Genomic DNA, 17,519 nt, shown 5'->3' on the forward strand with positions numbered 1-17,519 from the left:
GGTTCCTTCAACAATGCTCATAAAATATATATAAAAACTAGAAAACTCAAAAGCAAAATGATAATCTCAGGCATAAAAAAATGCAGTTAAAATAAATATGAACATTAGAAACTATGAAATAGTAATTTAAATATAAATTTGTAATTTTGTTGAGGACGAGGTTGGTTAAGTTTAGGCACCAAAACTACATGGTTAAGTTTAGGGGAAAATATATGGGTGCTTGTCTCTGCCATGCTATACAGTATACACCCAGGTGTAAAGAGCCACATTGGCTATTCTGCACGGTTGCAAATATTATTGTTGGATACCGACACCTGCGTGCTCATAGCATCTGCCAATTAAATATCAGGCCAGTGACTTCTTAGTGGTCTTTGCCGGTCAGGAAGAGCAAGATGGGAGCAGCTTGATTAATCGGCTCATCTGTGTGCATGGTGACGGCAGGTCAAAGCACAGACAAGGCAGAACTGTACATAAAGAACCCACTGTAACACAGATATCCATCCAGGCACAGGGTGAATGACAGCACTAATAATGCAGTAATAATGGAGATGATGCTCCTTGAGGTGAAGTGCCGAGGGGACACAGGGAAGATGTTCTTCTTCATAAGGAAGCACTTCAGCAAAAGTTTACTTTTCAGCTATGAGAGATGAAGGTGGTGGAGCAGAAACCCCCCGAAGGCCACTAGGAAATATTCTGTCCTCAGCTGTCCCATCGCAGGGCTGAGCTGCTTAAAAAGGCAGCCAGAGAGGCAGCAAACCTTCAAACAAAGTCAGATAGAGTGTCTATGTGTGTTTTAAAGCAATGGCTGTACGCGTACAGTATGTGCAATAGAGTTACAGTACACTGATGTATACTGGTTTGTTTATCTTGGCTTTTCCTTAACAAGACTAATATCCCATTTACTCCTGGTATTGACATGTGACCTGCTGGATATCTGATCTGGGTCAGGAAAAAATTGTGTTAATGCTGATGTAAATACACACAGAAAACACGGCAGACAGAATGCTATCGGGTTGGCTGGATCACATCTGGAGGTGGTCTGCCTTGCATTGTTATCGAATCTCAGCCAGGTGTAAATAACATCTGTACAGAGTGACCACATTCTTAAGAATAAATAAATAAATTTAAGGTAAAGGTCATTTGAGCTCACCTCTTCCTGCTGTCACAAGCTGTCCGTAACAAAAGCTATAGATGAGCCCGTCCTCTGCAAAGGAAAAAAAAAAGTAGAGCCCATACAGCAGCATTGCTACAGGAGACGAGAAGACGAGTCACATGATCAAGAGTCAAGTCAAGAGTTGTATTTATACAGTATAGCCCAAAATTGCCTCACAGGGCTTTACAATCTGTACAGCATCACCCGATTTGACTGTTATCAGGTAATTAAATAGGCGTTATCGGTCGCCATAAGCACCATAGATGTGGATCATCAAGGGCCTACTTCGCCTACTACGTTGTAAAAGTGAATGTGAAACTTAAAAGCAACACGTTCTGACATGTTGTAAAACTGAATAAAACGTTACGTTTTGAACACAAACAAAAAGGCTTCTTTAGGTTTAGAAAAAAAACTACAACTTATTTAGGTTTAGCCAACAAAATTACAACTTCTTTAGGTTTAGGCAACAAAACTACAACTTCTTTAGGTTTAGGCAATAAAACTACAACTTTTTTAGGTTTAGGCAACAAAACTACAACTTCTTTAGGTTTAGGCAACAAAACTACAACTTCTTTAGGTTTAGGCAATCAAATTAAAAATTCTTTAGGTTTAAGGAACACAACTGCAACTTCATTCGATTTAAGCAACAGAACAACAACTTCTTTAGGTTTAGGCAAAAAAAACACTTTTAGGTACCCTTATGTAGTTTCATACTGTCTACACTACAGCTTCTGCTCCAGTCATAATTACTACGGTCGCTAGAGGTCGCTGTCATGTTCTTTTATAATTTATTTTAGTGATCTACCATGTGAATAGATGATAAAGCCTACTCGTGGGTGTAGTAGGCCCCTAATGACCCACATCTATGGGGCTTATAGAAACTGATAACACCTATTTATTACACAGCTGTGTTGAATACTCGATTCTGATTGGTCAATAATAGCGTTTCTGCGGTCTGTAATTTCTGTATAACAGACTGTTGCAATGTATAGCAGACAGTTGCTATGGGCGCAGCTCTGATGTCGGACTCTGGCGGACTGTTTTTGTGCCAAAATATTGATTTCTTAAGTAAGTAGCCATATTATAAGCGGGATAATGTACAGCTAGCGGGTCATTGTTGTGAAATAATCCCATTATCCCCTACTTAAGTTACAGTATGAAGAAACAGAATGATAATATTTGGTAAATAGATTACCTTCTTGCAATATGTTAGCCAAGTTAGCAGGCTACTGAAAAGTAATCTGCAGTCAGACCTTTGCCTTGCACGTCTTGAGGGTATCCAGCATCACTTCTCTTGACCTGAGACACACCATGCCCGTTCACAAGTCTACCAGCTCCATCTACCTAATTTGCATATTGAGATCTGATCACAATGCAGGCAGTCTCGAGATAATGAGAACACTTAGTAATATCAGGCATAAATGCAAAGGCCTGTGATCAGATGCCAATATTCACACAATGTATCCAGATACAGATCACATGTTCATACCAGGTGGAAATGGGGTCGAAAAGGGCTATTAATGGCAACACACGCAACAATATACAAATATTTGCAACTATATAATTAACATACTGACATTTGTGTTGTTCTTAGAGCCTTATTGCAAGAGATTAAAATATTAATTTGGCCCCAGGCTCTTTCCTCAGACCATAATTAGGCTCAGCTATTTTGTGTACAAAGTTGACAACAAAATAGAATGTCAGTGCCTTCCAAAATGACATACAATCATTACAAAAACTAAAATGATATAAGGAAAGGTCATGGTCATGGTTTAAAGAAATTTAACAGTGGAGAGTTGTAGCCTCAGTGCCATTTCGGGAGGATTTCATTGTTGCCATGAATAAAATTATGAGGAAAAAAAGCACCAGCCAAAATCAGCTTGCATGAGAGCAACTTTAGCTTCCGTTGATAAGTATGTTAGTGTTCAATTTTATGTGAATATTATGGAAAATGAATGACTGTGTGAGTGTGTGTGTTTGTCCGCACTTGCATCAGTATCATTTCCATTTCCGTTTGTCCCTGCAGTTCCCTGCCAGCTGAACCTGACTGGGCCAGAAGGATACATAGAGGCTCCACCACAGTCCAGCTCTGCTTTTCACTCCACTATGGACTGCAGCTACGTCATCACTGTCTATATGGGCTATGGAGTGGAGGTCCAGGTAAGAACAACATCCATACATCTTGCATATGTTAAACTCCTGATACTCTCCAGCAAGCCTGATGTCATGGAAATGTACTACTGTTATACATTTCATTTACTATATGGAGGGAAGATTGCATACTTTGTGGTCTCAATCATTGCAGTTATTTTAGCCAAAAAGCACATGAGTGTCATTTTTGAAATTCATGGTATCAATACTAATAACAAGGCTGTCTGATTTGTATGATATTCAATGAAAACTTGTGGTTTTCGTAGGACACCTCACAAGCTGGAGGTATGGAAGGGTGGCTAGCCTCCCAGCAAATCCACAGTTGTCTTATCACATGTTGTGTCTTGTTAGCTGGTTTGCTAACATCAGCCACTGGTAAGCCTACATGGAGGAATCAGCTGGTTTTGTTCAGAGTTGGAGGGTGTGTGTAGCCAGTGGCTTCACTATGAAGATGGGATATGTAGAGTGCTATATGCAGCCACTAGACAGCTGTTGATGGGCAGTAAATACCTCCAAACCGTTTGCTGGCTGCCTGTTTAAACTGGCCTACTCTCTCTAGAACTCATCATCACCCATCCTATGTGTTTGTACAAATATGTCTCTGTCATGTCCTGTTGTTTTTATATTGTTTTTTATCTGTCTATGTTTTAACAGATTTTTGTAAGGTGTCCTTGGGTGTCCAGAAAGGCGCCACTAAATAAAATGTATTATTATTATTATTATTATTGTTAAACCCCAATGTGTTGGATCACAAAAAAAAAAATTCTTACTTGTGAGCATTTAGAGCCATTTTCAGATTTTAAAACCCTTGGACGGTCCTTTGAGGAAGTGAACACTGACTTTTTGTTATACATAAACACACTTAATTATACTATCAGTTGAGTCTGGTCCAATCTAATGTTATTTACAATGGCAGTTCTTTGCCTTTTACCAGATAAAATTGAGTAAATCCTCTTGTCCAGTGCTGTAAATCCTCTTGACCGACCGGTGCTGGGCCACAGAATATTTACCAAAGTGCCACAAGTATACAATACACAACATACAAAGTTATGAAATGGGAAACATAAACATAAATCAACTATGTGGAGAGTGTGGGAAGACATACGGTAGCTAGTCCAGGTATTACATACCATCTCTGCCGGTCATCTGGATGTTGTTTGGTTTTGTGTTATATATACTATATATACAAGGTCATTTTGTCATTGAGTATTAAAAAAAACAGTAATTTTATTTTTACTGAAGTACTTTTTTATCTCAAGTATTTTACTTCGCTACATTTCAAGCTGGATCTGAAAAAAATAAAAGTGAGATGAAACAGTCCTGATAAACTGTGTGAGAATGGAACAAAATAAAGAAAATCAATCAGCAGCTGCAGCAGAGAAGAAGCTGCTGGTGTGTATGTGTTCAGCTGCAGGAGGGCAGAGCTCCAGAGAGGAGACACTGTTTTTAATGTTAACATTCACTGGCTGAATATCTTTGTGAACTGTACAACATAGTAAACATTAGTGTACCTCGGCATAGGTAAAAAAAAAAAGCATCTGCCTTAATTAATCACTGGTTTTATGCACCACCCAACAGCACGCTGAGTGACCCAAATACACAGAGGAACGTCTACCTTCAGTGAGGTGTGTGAGGCCTTTCTGCTGTCTGTCACAATGATCCCTGGTGTGACTGCTGGTTACATTGGTACAGAGACACTGGGTGGACTGGTTATAGTGGGACAGAGAGGCTGAGTGGACTAGTCATAGTCGGACAGAGAGGCTGGTTGGACTGGTTATATTGGGACAGAGAGGCTGAGTGGACTGGAGTAGTATAAGACTGGTGCGTTTGCGCGTGCATGTGAAATGCGCGTGCACGTGAGCGTGCGCGTGCGTGTGTGTGTGTGGGGATACAGGTGAACCCTTGGTGACCCTGGTGTCCTTTTTGTAACCCTAGGGCTGATGTTAATTATTGGTAGTTGTCCAAAGGTGTCTGCTGTATGTGTTATCAGTTGCTCCACAACAAAAAAGAAGACCCCATCCTGTGGATCCTGATGCAGATAAAAAATACAGGTGTATACCAATATGTGTCTTTATTACCGTATCATTAAAAGTTCAAACAAACCCCTGGTCCCTGTGACCAAATGTTTTTGCTTTTTGGTGTTTCCACAGAAGACCCATACTGTTGATCCTGAGTCAGATAAAAAAAAAAAGTCGGTTGTATCCAAGATGTTATCAGTTGCTCAGTAAACAAAAGAAGACCCCCTCCTGTGGATACTGGTTCAGTGAACAAAACACAGTTGTATACCTATATGTGAACTCCGTTGTATCCAAGAGGTGTCTTTTTTATTACAGTATCATTAAAAGTTCAAACAAAGCCTAGTGTGCTGTGGTCAAAATGTTTATGGCTTTTGATGCTGTGGTGGTTGGTACTGTTTGCAGGCTATAGCAGCATGGATCCTGTAACCATATGTTTGTTTGTGAGAGGGTGTATGGATTAGCGTTGTTCGTAGTTGATATTAACATGTATCCAGGACAAATGGTGTGAGAAGGGAAGTATGTCATCTCCTTCATGTTATCTCCTAAAATTCTTTATGAGATGTATCTGTGAGAGGGAGTGGGGTATGGGGTGGTATTGTTTGTAATAGATATCAGCATGTATCCAGGGACAAATGGGGTGGATGTGAGCGGGATGGGGGTCATCTCTTGTATGCCATCTCCTAAAATTCTTTAGGAGATGTATCTGTGCTGTAATGATTTGTTAACATTTTAAATTGGTAGATGTGTGTTAGTACACCACTAATTTTGCTTGTAGTCATCTCCCAAAAAAAAAAAAAGCGGTGCAATGTCGGTAGAGTTACAATATAGTGGGTTTTTAAAAAAAAAAAAAAAATGTATGTAGTGTGAATGGGGCAACCTCAAGGCCTGTCAACCATGCGTATTCATGAGATGTCACTAGCTCCATCTTTTACCGACACTTTGTGTATATAGTCAGCATTCAGCTGAGGTCGTGTTTACCAAACTTCACAACTTTTGAAGAGGACGCTTTTCCTAACGCCACTCTTGCATTTTGCACATTAGGTACAGTGTTCTTTTCTTTGGATGCTTCATTTTTGGCGTCTGTGAACATAGAGCTGATGTGACTTGCCAAAAAGCCCCAGTTTTGTCTCATCTGTCCAAAAGACATTCTCCAAGAAGCTTTGTGGCTTGTCAATATGCATTTTGTCATATTCCAGTCTCACTTTTTTATGATTTGGTGTCCTCCGGGGTTGTCTGCCATTAAGTCCACTTTGGCTCAAACAGGAGAAAATGGCTCATGGACTACTACTAAAACACTGAATACTATAGAACTAACTAGCATTGTTAGAAAAATAATTATTAATGGGACAAATTTCTTGGGTATTTTAGCGTGCGATCAACTGCCTAAACACATCAGGCTGCTTGGAGATGGTCTTATAGCTTTTACCTTTAACATGCTTGTCTATAATTTTCTTTCTAATCTCCTGAGACAACTCTCTCCTTAGCTTTTTGTGGTCCATGTTCAGTGTGGTACACACCATGATACCAATGTTTAATGTGTCCCTATGGTCAAATTATTTTCAATCTTTTCTAGGGGTACCATCATTTTTGTCCAGGCCAGCTTCATTAGTTTGTTTTTTTAAATGATTCTGAACCAAAATTCAAAAACATTAGCTGATTTTCATTAGTTCATTTTCAATACATTTTTATTTATTATTACTTTTTTGTCAGTTTCAAGTTATTTCAGTGACCATTGTTTTGTTTTTATTCTTTCTTTAACGGAAGGGTACCAACAATTTTGACTATGTGTGTAGATACACACACACACACACACACACACACACACACACACACATACAGTATATACATATGTCTATATCCACACCCGCTTACATATAGATATCCACTTAGACACAGCCAATGTTTAATGTGCCCCTATGGTCAAATTATTTTCAATCTTTTCTAGGGGTACCATCATTTTGTCCAGGCCAGCTTCATTAGTTTGTTTTTTTAAATGATTCTGAACCAAAATTCAAAAACATTAGCTGATTTTCATTAGTTCATTTTCAATAAATTTTTATTATTACTTTTTGTCAGTTTCAAGTTATTTCAGTGACCATTGTTTTTTTTTTATTCTTTCTTTTAACGGAAGGGTACCAACAATTTTGACTATGTGTGTAGATACACACACACACACATACAGTATATACATATGTCTATATCCACACCCGCTTACATATAGATATCCACTTAGACACATTCGCTTACACAGTTATCTATTCTATTTTACAGACAAAAAAAAAAAAAAGGACATATTTACATCCCTTTAGTTGACCTTTTTGTCGACATTACTTATTAATTAATTTTGTTTAACTCCAATCCTCACCCTGACTCAAAGTAGCCCACCCATGATCAAAAATGATATTCTGTTCTTTTATTTCTATTAACATCCCTCTCAAGAACCCACTGATGTTTCAAAAACATTTTGAAATGTTCAGTGTTTAACTGTTGTCTTTTTATAGCTTTAAATATAAATGCTTTCCCCATCGTAATGATGATGTTGTTCAGGTCTTTTCCTTTTTTTTTTTCATCACCCCTTAAATCACCAAACATTATAGATAAAGGACAACTATAGAAATTTGATTTGTAGACTGAGATCCACTTTTTTCAACGTTAATCCAAAATAATGCAACTTCCTTACAATACCAAAAATAAATGAATGTCTGACTCCTCTTCCTCCTCACACAATCTACATATGTCACCTTGTTGGATGCCCCATTTTAATTTTTTTTAGCATTCTCTTAGTAGGCAAGAATTTGTAGATTAGTTTTAGTTGTAAAATTCTAATGGAGACATCAAAAGAAGTTGTGTAAATACATGCATATACTTTCCTCCATGGGATACATTTGTCTAACAAATACCCCCATTTTTGACTGGATAGCTACTGGTGTAGCAGAAATGTGTTTAAGTTGCATGTATAACTGATATATTTTCTTGTTTATTTTTGTCTTATTCATCCATGTTGTGTCCTTAATGTAGGGGTAACATGCCACTTGTTTTGTACATAATAATAGCTTCCTTTTCCAGATCTGAGGTATAGCTGCACAGAGTTGATTAAATGTAAAAAGGTCACAAACATTACCGTATACTATTTTAAATTCATCATAAGTCTTGATTTCGCCCCCACTATTCAAGAGGTCATTTATAAATAATATTCCTTTTTTCAAACATTGATTCAATAAAGATACGGTGATCATTAATCAAAATATTTCTATTATACCACAACACTTGGCTCTGGATTTCATAACTTCACACTGGTTGATGATATTGGTATTGAAACCAACTGACTATGGCCTCGTCCAAAAAGCCGGATAAGTATGGAAATGACTTTCTCTTTAATATAGTGAACTGAAAAGCAGTTAACTGGAGGTAAGGATAGAGTTCTTTGTGGAACAGAGGATGAGCAGACCTCAATCATTTTGCTGAAAACCACTGCGGATTTAAGATACATTTTGGTATAAGGGATGCTTTTAGTGCAAAGTTGAGTGCCTTAAGGTTTAACAATTTAAGTCCACAGTGTTTGTAATCATTATACAGATAAGCTCTTTTAATTTTGTCAGGCTTCCAACCCCATATGAAATTGAACACATTTTGCTCATATTTTTTAAACAGCTCCTCTCCTGGGGTAGGTAATGACATGAGGATATAGATAAACTGAGGAATCACTAAGGAATTTATCACGGTTATTTTTTTCCATATAAAGTTAAATTAGTCATTCCCCAAACTTTTTAATTTTCTGTCTACTGTATGTAGCTTTCTATCAAAGTTTTCCTTCGTGATAAGGTCCATGTCTTTAGGGATATGTATACCAATGACATCTATTGGGCCATCTGACCATTTTAGTGGGCAGATTACTATAGATATTAAAATTTGTACCTTTCAGAGATCCAATTCGCAGCACAGTACATTTATCATAGTTAGGTTTTAGTCAGGAAATTACTGAGAAGTTATTCAACTCTTTAACTAATGCAGTAAAGGATGCAACATTTGGTTGATTTTGAAAGTTTACATCGTCCGCATACATTGATATTTTTGATTCCAAACTATTTATTCTCAAACCTTCTATGTTGTTATTCATTCTTACTTTTTGTGCTAAGATTTCTATAGCTATAATAAATAGATACGCAGACAGTGGACATCCTTCTTTCAATCTTCTATATTGCTTAATTGTTTCAGAAAAAAAACATTGTTTATTATTTTACACTTTGGATTACTATACATTACTTTTTATCCAACTAATTAAAGAGTCTCCAAAGTTAAAATATTCTAAACATTTATAAATAAAATCCAAACGTACTTTATCGAAAGCTTTCTCAAAGGCAGCAAAAAAAAAAAAAAAAAAATGAAAGCAGAGGTTTTTGTTGAGTCATAATATTCAATTATTTCAATTATTTGTCTAATACTGTCACTGATAGATCGACACTGTAAGAAGCCACACTGATCTGGATGAATAATATTGGGCAGTACTAGTTTTAATCTGTTTGCAAGACATTTGGCTAATATTTTAGCATCGTTACATTGTAGTGTGATTGGCCTCCAATTCTTTAGAGTAGTGGGATCTTTATACCTTCCACCTGAATCTTGTTTCAATAATAGTGAGATTAAACCTTCCTGTTGAGTTTCTGTAAGTTGTTTTTTGCTATATGACCAGTTGAATGTGTTCAGCAAAGGTGTTTTAACAGACTCATAGAAGGTTTGATAAAAGTTTACAGGTATGCCATCGGCTCCTGGACTTTTTACCTTTTTCAAAGGAGTTAATAGCTGGATGTAATTCCATCCAGCGTAATAAGTCCCTCACAAGATTTTTTTCTTTCTCTGTTAACTTTACGGTATTATCGTCTTGAGAATTGGGGCTAGTATTTTGAGGCAATAAATCCTCTGGTGGGCTCTGTAAGGAGTACAATTTTGAAAAATAATTATGTTGTACCAGCAAAATTTCCCTTGGTTTTTTCAATGATTTTATTTCCTACTACAAGCTTCAAAACATTTTTCTTTACAGTGTTTTTATACTGCAGATTTAAAAAATATTTGGTTGATCTCTCCCGATTTTTCCAGCCATTCTATTCTATTTCTCAAATATGATACGTTGGCTTTCTCTGCACATAGTCTTTCTAACTCTCTTTCCTTGTGCTCAAGATTGTCCAGTAGAGCTTGTGACACATTTGTATTATTGTCTACCCGTTCTGTTAAATCTTCTATCTCAGCTATCAATATTTTTTCTGTCTCCAAACGATTTTTATTTTTCCTTGAGCTGTATTGAATGCAGTGTCCCCTTAAGGTGTATTTTAAAAGCATCCCATATAATCAAAGGATCCGCTGTATCATTATTCACTACAAAGAAATCTTTTATGAATTTGTTTGTTGTATCTATAAACTCTTTATCCTTCAATAGCTTCTGATTTAATTTCCAGTATCCTGGACCCCTATGAAACGTTGTGGTACAAATGCTCAAGGTTATAAGATGATGATCTGACCTAAATCTCTCTTTAATCTCGACTTTATTCATTTTTGGAGTCAAAGAAAATGATGTTAAGAAATAATCTATTCTGCTAGCCTGATTTCCTCGTCTCCATGTATATCTTGTTTGCTTTGGATTTCGCAATCGCCATATGTCAATTAAATCTAGTGAGGTCATGAGGCCAGAAATAGCATTATATGCTCTAGAATGATAATTCTTAGTTTGTATGCCTTTTCGATCCAGATCTACATCCAACACAGTGTTGTAGTCTCCTGTCATTATCAAATTTTTTATCATGTAGTTTTTCTTTTCTTGCAACATGTTGAATATATCTTGAAAGAAGAGTGGATCATCAGAATGAGGTGCATACAGATTTACTAATACAAATTCTAGGCTATCCACCAATATATCTTGTATAATATATCTACCTGCTTGATGTATTATTGTATCTTTGACCACAATATCTACTTCCTTTTTATACATTATCATTACAACTTTAGAATTTGAGCATCCGTGTGAAAAGTATATGTTATCCCCTCCACTCTGTTTTCCATTTAATCTCATACAGTTGGGTAGAGTGAGTCTCTTGTAAACAAAATATATCATAGTTTTTATCCGTAAGCCAACTAATAAAGTGTCCCCTTTTCTTCCTATCAGCTAAACCGTTACAGTTGAAGCTTGATATTACTAACTTAGACATATTTGATCTTCAGTGGATTCTATACTTTCATGATTCTTGAAAAAAAAAAAAGGATGGAAATAATAATAGTGACACCAAAACAACGGGAAGGGGCTGAAAATATTTCCTGTTTCTTCCATCCTCTGATGATATATTTTCTATTGTCATATTTCTCTCCCTTTTTAAATAGCGTCTAAGAGAAACATTTTACTATAACAAAACATCCAATCCCAATTTATGAGCGCAAAACTAAGAACAAAAGATCATCAATGCAGAAAATAAAAAAATTATGATCTTTTGTTCTTAGTTTTGCGCTCATAAATTGGGATTGGATGTTTTGTTATAGTAAAATGTTTCTCTTAGACGCTATTTAAAAAGGGAGAGAAATATGACAATAGAAAATATATCATCAGAGGATGGAAGAAACAGGAAATATTTTCAGCCCCTTCCCGTTGTTTTGGTGTCACTATTATTATTTCCATCCTTTTTTTTTTTTCAAGAATCATGAAAGTATAGAATCCACTGAAGATCAAATATGTCTAAGTTAGTAATATCAAGCTTCAACTGTAACGGTTTAGCTGATAGGAAGAAAAGGGGACACTTTATTAGTTGGCTTACGGATAAAAACTATGATATATTTTGTTTACAAGAGACTCACTCTACCCAACTGTATGAGATTAAATGGAAAACAGAGTGGAGGGGATAACATATACTTTTCACACGGATGCTCAAATTCTAAAGTTGTAATGATAATGTATAAAAAGGAAGTAGATATTGTGGTCAAAGATACAATAATACATCAAGCAGGTAGATATATTATACAAGATATATTGGTGGATAGCCTAGAATTTGTATTAGTAAATCTGTATGCACCTCATTCTGATGATCCACTCTTCTTTCAAGATATATTCAACATGTTGCAAGAAAAGAAAAACTACATGATAAAAAATTTGATAATGACAGGAGACTACAACACTGTGTTGGATGTAGATCTGGATCGAAAAGGCATACAAACTAAGAATTATCATTCTAGAGCATATAATGCTATTTCTGGCCTCATGACCTCACTAGATTTAATTGACATATGGCGATTGCGAAATCCAAAGCAAACAAGATATACATGGAGACGAGGAAATCAGGCTAGCAGAATAGATTATTTCTTAACATCATTTTCTTTGACTCCAAAAATGAATAAAGTCGAGATTAAAGAGAGATTTAGGTCAGATCATCATCTTATAACCTTGAGCATTTGTACCACAACGTTTCATAGGGGTCCAGGATACTGGAAATTAAATCAGAAGCTATTGAAGGATAAAGAGTTTATAGATACAACAAACAAATTCATAAAAGATTTCTTTGTAGTGAATAATGATACAGCGGATCCTTTGATTATATGGGATGCTTTTAAAATACACCTTAAGGGGACACTGCATTCAATACAGCTCAAGGAAAAATAAAAATCGTTTGGAGACAGAAAAAATATTGATAGCTGAGATAGAAGATTTAACAGAACGGGTAGACAATAATACAAATGTGTCACAAGCTGCGTATCTATTTATTATAGCTATAGAAATCTTAGCACAAAAAGTAAGAATGAATAACAACATAGAAGGTTTGAGAATAAATAGTTTGGAATCAAAAATATCAATGTATGCGGACGATGTAAACTTTCAAAATCAACCAAATGTTGCATCCTTTACTGCATTAGTTAAAGAGTTGAATAACTTCTCAGTAATTTCCTGACTAAAACCTAACTATGATAAATGTACTGTGCTGCGAATTGGATCTCTGAAAGGTACAAATTTTAATATCTATAGTAATCTGCCCACTAAAATGGTCAGATGGCCCAATAGATGTCATTGGTATACATATCCCTAAAGACATGGACCTTATCACGAAGGAAAACTTTGATAGAAAGCTACATACAGTAGACAGAAAATTAAAAAGTTTGGGGAATGACTAACTTAACTTTATATGGAAAAAAATAACCGTGATAAATTCCTTAGTGATTCCTCAGTTTATCTATATCCTCATGTCATTACCTACCCCAGGAGAGGAGCTGTTTAAAAAATATGAGCAAAATGTGTTCAATTTCATATGGGGTTGGAAGCCTGACAAAATTAAAAGAGCTTATCTGTATAATGATTACAAACACTGTGGACTTAAATTGTTAAACCTTAAGGCACTCAACTTTGCACTAAAAGCATCCCTTATACCAAAATGTATCTTAAATCCGCAGTGGTTTTCAGCAAAATGATTGAGGTCTGCTCATCCTCTGTTCCACAAAGAACTCTATCCTTACCTCCAGTTAACTGCTTTTCAGTTCACTATATTAAAGAGAAAGTCATTTCCATACTTATCCGGCTTTTTGGACGAGGCCATAGTCAGTTGGTTTCAATACCAATATCATCAACCAGTGTGAAGTTATGAAATCCAGAGCCAAGTGTTGTGGTATAATAGAAATATTTTGATTAATGATCACCGTATCTTTATTGAATCAATGTTTGAAAAAAGGAATATTATTTATAAATGACCTCTTGAATAGTGGGGGCGAAATCAAGACTTATGATGAATTTAAAATAGTATACGGTAATGTTTGTGACCTTTTTACATTTAATCAACTCTGTGCAGCTATACCTCAGATCTGGAAAAGGAAGCTATTATTATGTACAAAACAAGTGGCATGTTACCCCTACATTAAGGACACAACATGGATGAATAAGACAAAAATAAACAAGAAAATATATCAGTTATACATGCAACTTAAACACATTTCTGCTACACCAGTAGCTATCCAGTCAAAAATGGGGGTATTTGTTAGACAAATGTATCCCATGGAGGAAAGTATATGCATGTATTTACACAACTTCTTTTGATGTCTCCATTAGAATTTTACAACTAAAACTAATCTACAAATTCTTGCCTACTAAGAGAATGCTAAAAAAAATTAAAATGGGGCATCCAACAAGGTGACATATGTAGATTGTGTGAGGAGGAAGAGGAGTCAGACATTCATTTATTTTTGGTATTGTAAGGAAGTTGCATTATTTTGGATTAACGTTGAAAAAAGTGGATCTCAGTCTACAAATCAAATTTCTATAGTTGTCCTTTATCTATAATGTTTGGTGATTTAAGGGGTGATGAAAAAAAAAAAGGAAAAGACCTGAACAACATCATCATTACGATGGGGAAAGCATTTATATTTAAAGCTATAAAAAGACAACAGTTAAACACTGAACATTTCAAAATGTTTTTGAAACATCAGTGGGTTCTTGAGAGGGATGTTAATAGAAATAAAAGAACAGAATATCATTTTTGATCATGGGTGGGCTACTTTGAGTCAGGGTGAGGATTGGAGTTAAACAAAATTAATTAATAAGTAATGTCGACAAAAAGGTCAACTAAAGGGATGTAAATATGTCCTTTTTTTTTTTTTTGTCTGTAAAATAGAATAGATAACTGTGTAAGCAAATGTGTCTAAGTGGATATCTATATGTAAGCGGGTGTGGATATAGACATATGTATATACTGTATGTGTGTGTGTGTGTATCTACACACATAGTCAAAATTGTTGGTACCCTTCCGTTAAAAGAAAGAATAAAAAAAAAACAATGGTCACTGAAATAACTTGAAACTGACAAAAAGTAATAATAAAAATTTATTGAAAATGAACTAATGAAAATCAGCTAATGTTTTTGAATTTTGGTTCAGAATCATTTAAAAAAACAAACTAATGAAGCTGGCCTGGACAAAATGATGGTACCCCTAGAAAAGATTGAAAATAATTTGACCATAGGGGCACATTAAACATTGGCTGTGTCTAAGTGGATATCTATATGTAAGCGGGTGTGGATATAGACATATGTATATACTGTATGTGTGTGTGTGTGTGTGTGTGTGTGTGTGTGTGTGTATCTACACACATAGTCAAAATTGTTGGTACCCTTCCGTTAAAGAAAGAATAAAAAAAAAACAATGGTCACTGAAATAACTTGAAACTGACAAAAAAGTAATAATAAATAAAAATGTATTGAAAATGAACTAATGAAAATCAGCTAATGTTTTTGAATTTTGGTTCAGAATCATTTAAAAAAACAAACTAATGAAGCTGGCCTGGACAAAAATGATGGTACCCCTAGAAAAGATTGAAAATAATTTGACCATAGGGACACATTAAACATTGGTATCATGGTGTGTACCACACTGAACATGGACCACAGAAAGCTAAGGAGAGAGTTGTCTCAGGAGATTAGAAAGAAAATTATAGACAAGCATGTTAAAGGTAAAAGCTATAAGACCATCTCCAAGCAGCCTGATGTGTTTAGGCAGTTGATCGCACGCTAAAATACCCAAGAAATTTGTCCCATTAATAATTATTTTTCTAACAATGCTAGTTAGTTCTATAATATTCATAGTGTTTTAGTAGTAGTCCATGAGCCATTTTCTCCTGTTTGAGCCAAAGTGGACTTAATGGCAGACAACCCCGGAGGACACCAAATCATAAAAAAGTGAGACTGGAATATGCCAAAATGCATATTGACAAGCCACAAAGCTTCTTGGAGAATGTCTTTTGGACAGATGAGACAAAACTGGGGCTTTTTGGCAAGTCACATCAGCTCTATGTTCACAGACGCCAAAAATGAAGCATCCAAAGAAAAGAACACTGTACCTAATGTGCAAAATGCAAGAGTGGCGTTAGGAAAAGCGTCCTCTTCAAAAGTTGTGAAGTTTGGTAAACACGACCTCAGCTGAATGCTGACTATATACACAAAGTGTCGGTAAAAGATGGAGCTAGTGACATCTCATGAATACGCATGGTTGACAGGCCTTGAGGTTGCCCCATTCACACTACATACATTTTTTTTTTTTTTTTAAAAACCCACTATATTGTAACTCTACCGACATTGCACCGCTTTTTTTTTTTTTGGGAGATGACTACAAGCAAAATTAGTGGTGTACTAACACACATCTACCAATTTAAAATGTTAACAAATCATTACAGCACAGATACATCTCCTAAAGAATTTTAGGAGATGGCATACAAGAGATGACCCCCATCCCGCTCACATCCACCCCATTTGTCCCTGGATACATGCTGATATCTATTACAAACAATACCACCCCATACCCCACCCCCTCTCACAGATACATCTCATAAAGAATTTTAGGAGATGACATGAAGGAGATGACATACTTCCCTTCTCACACCATTTGTCCTGGATACATGTTAATATCGACTACGAACAACGCTAATCCATACACCCTCTCACAAACAAACATATGGTTACAGGATCCATGCTGCTATAGCCTGCAAACAGTACCAACCACCACAGCATCAAAAGCCATAAACATTTTGACCACAGCACACTAGGCTTTGTTTGAACTTTTAATGATACTGTAATAAAAAAGACACCTCTTGGATACAACGGAGTTCACATATAGGTATACAACTGTGTTTTGTTCACTGAACCAGTATTCACAGGAGGGGGTCTTCTTTTGTTTACTGAGCAACTGATAACATCTTGGATACAACCGACTTTTTTTTTTTATCTGACTCAGGATCAACAGTATGGGTCTTCTGTGGAAACACCAAAAAGCAAAAACATTTGGTCACAGGGACCAGGGGTTTGTTTGAACTTTTAATGATACGGTAATAAAGACACATATTGGTATACACCTGTATTTTTTATCTGCATCAGGATCCACAGGATGGGGTCTTCTTTTTTGTTGTGGAGCAACTGATAACACATACAGCAGACACCTTTGGACAACTACCAATAATTAACATCAGCCCTAGGGTTACAAAAAGGACACCAGGGTCACCAAGGGTTCACCTGTATCCCCACACACACACACGCACGCGCGCGCACGCTCACGTGCACGCGCATTTCACATGCACGCGCAAACGCACCAGTCTTATACTACTGACTGGTTATAGTGGGACAGAGAGGCCGAGTGGACTGGTTATATTGGGACAGAGAGGCTGGGTGGACTAGTTATAGTGGGACAGAGAGGCTGGGT

General features: G+C 36.2%; 1 protein-coding gene across 1 annotated transcript in view; it reads left to right on the forward strand.

The window, feature by feature from the left end:
• sez6b (seizure related 6 homolog b) overlaps nt 1-17,519 on the forward strand; it is a 200,106-nt gene that overhangs the window by 72,654 nt on the left and 109,933 nt on the right. The window contains exon 3 of the mRNA XM_074640064.1: nt 3,180-3,313. Within this exon, the coding sequence (XP_074496165.1) occupies nt 3,180-3,313 (134 nt within the window). The remainder of the gene's footprint in view (nt 1-3,179; nt 3,314-17,519) is intronic.

This window comes from Sebastes fasciatus, chromosome 7, assembly GCF_043250625.1.
Source record: "Sebastes fasciatus isolate fSebFas1 chromosome 7, fSebFas1.pri, whole genome shotgun sequence".
In the NCBI taxonomy this organism is placed as follows: domain Eukaryota; kingdom Metazoa; phylum Chordata; class Actinopteri; order Perciformes; family Sebastidae; genus Sebastes; species Sebastes fasciatus.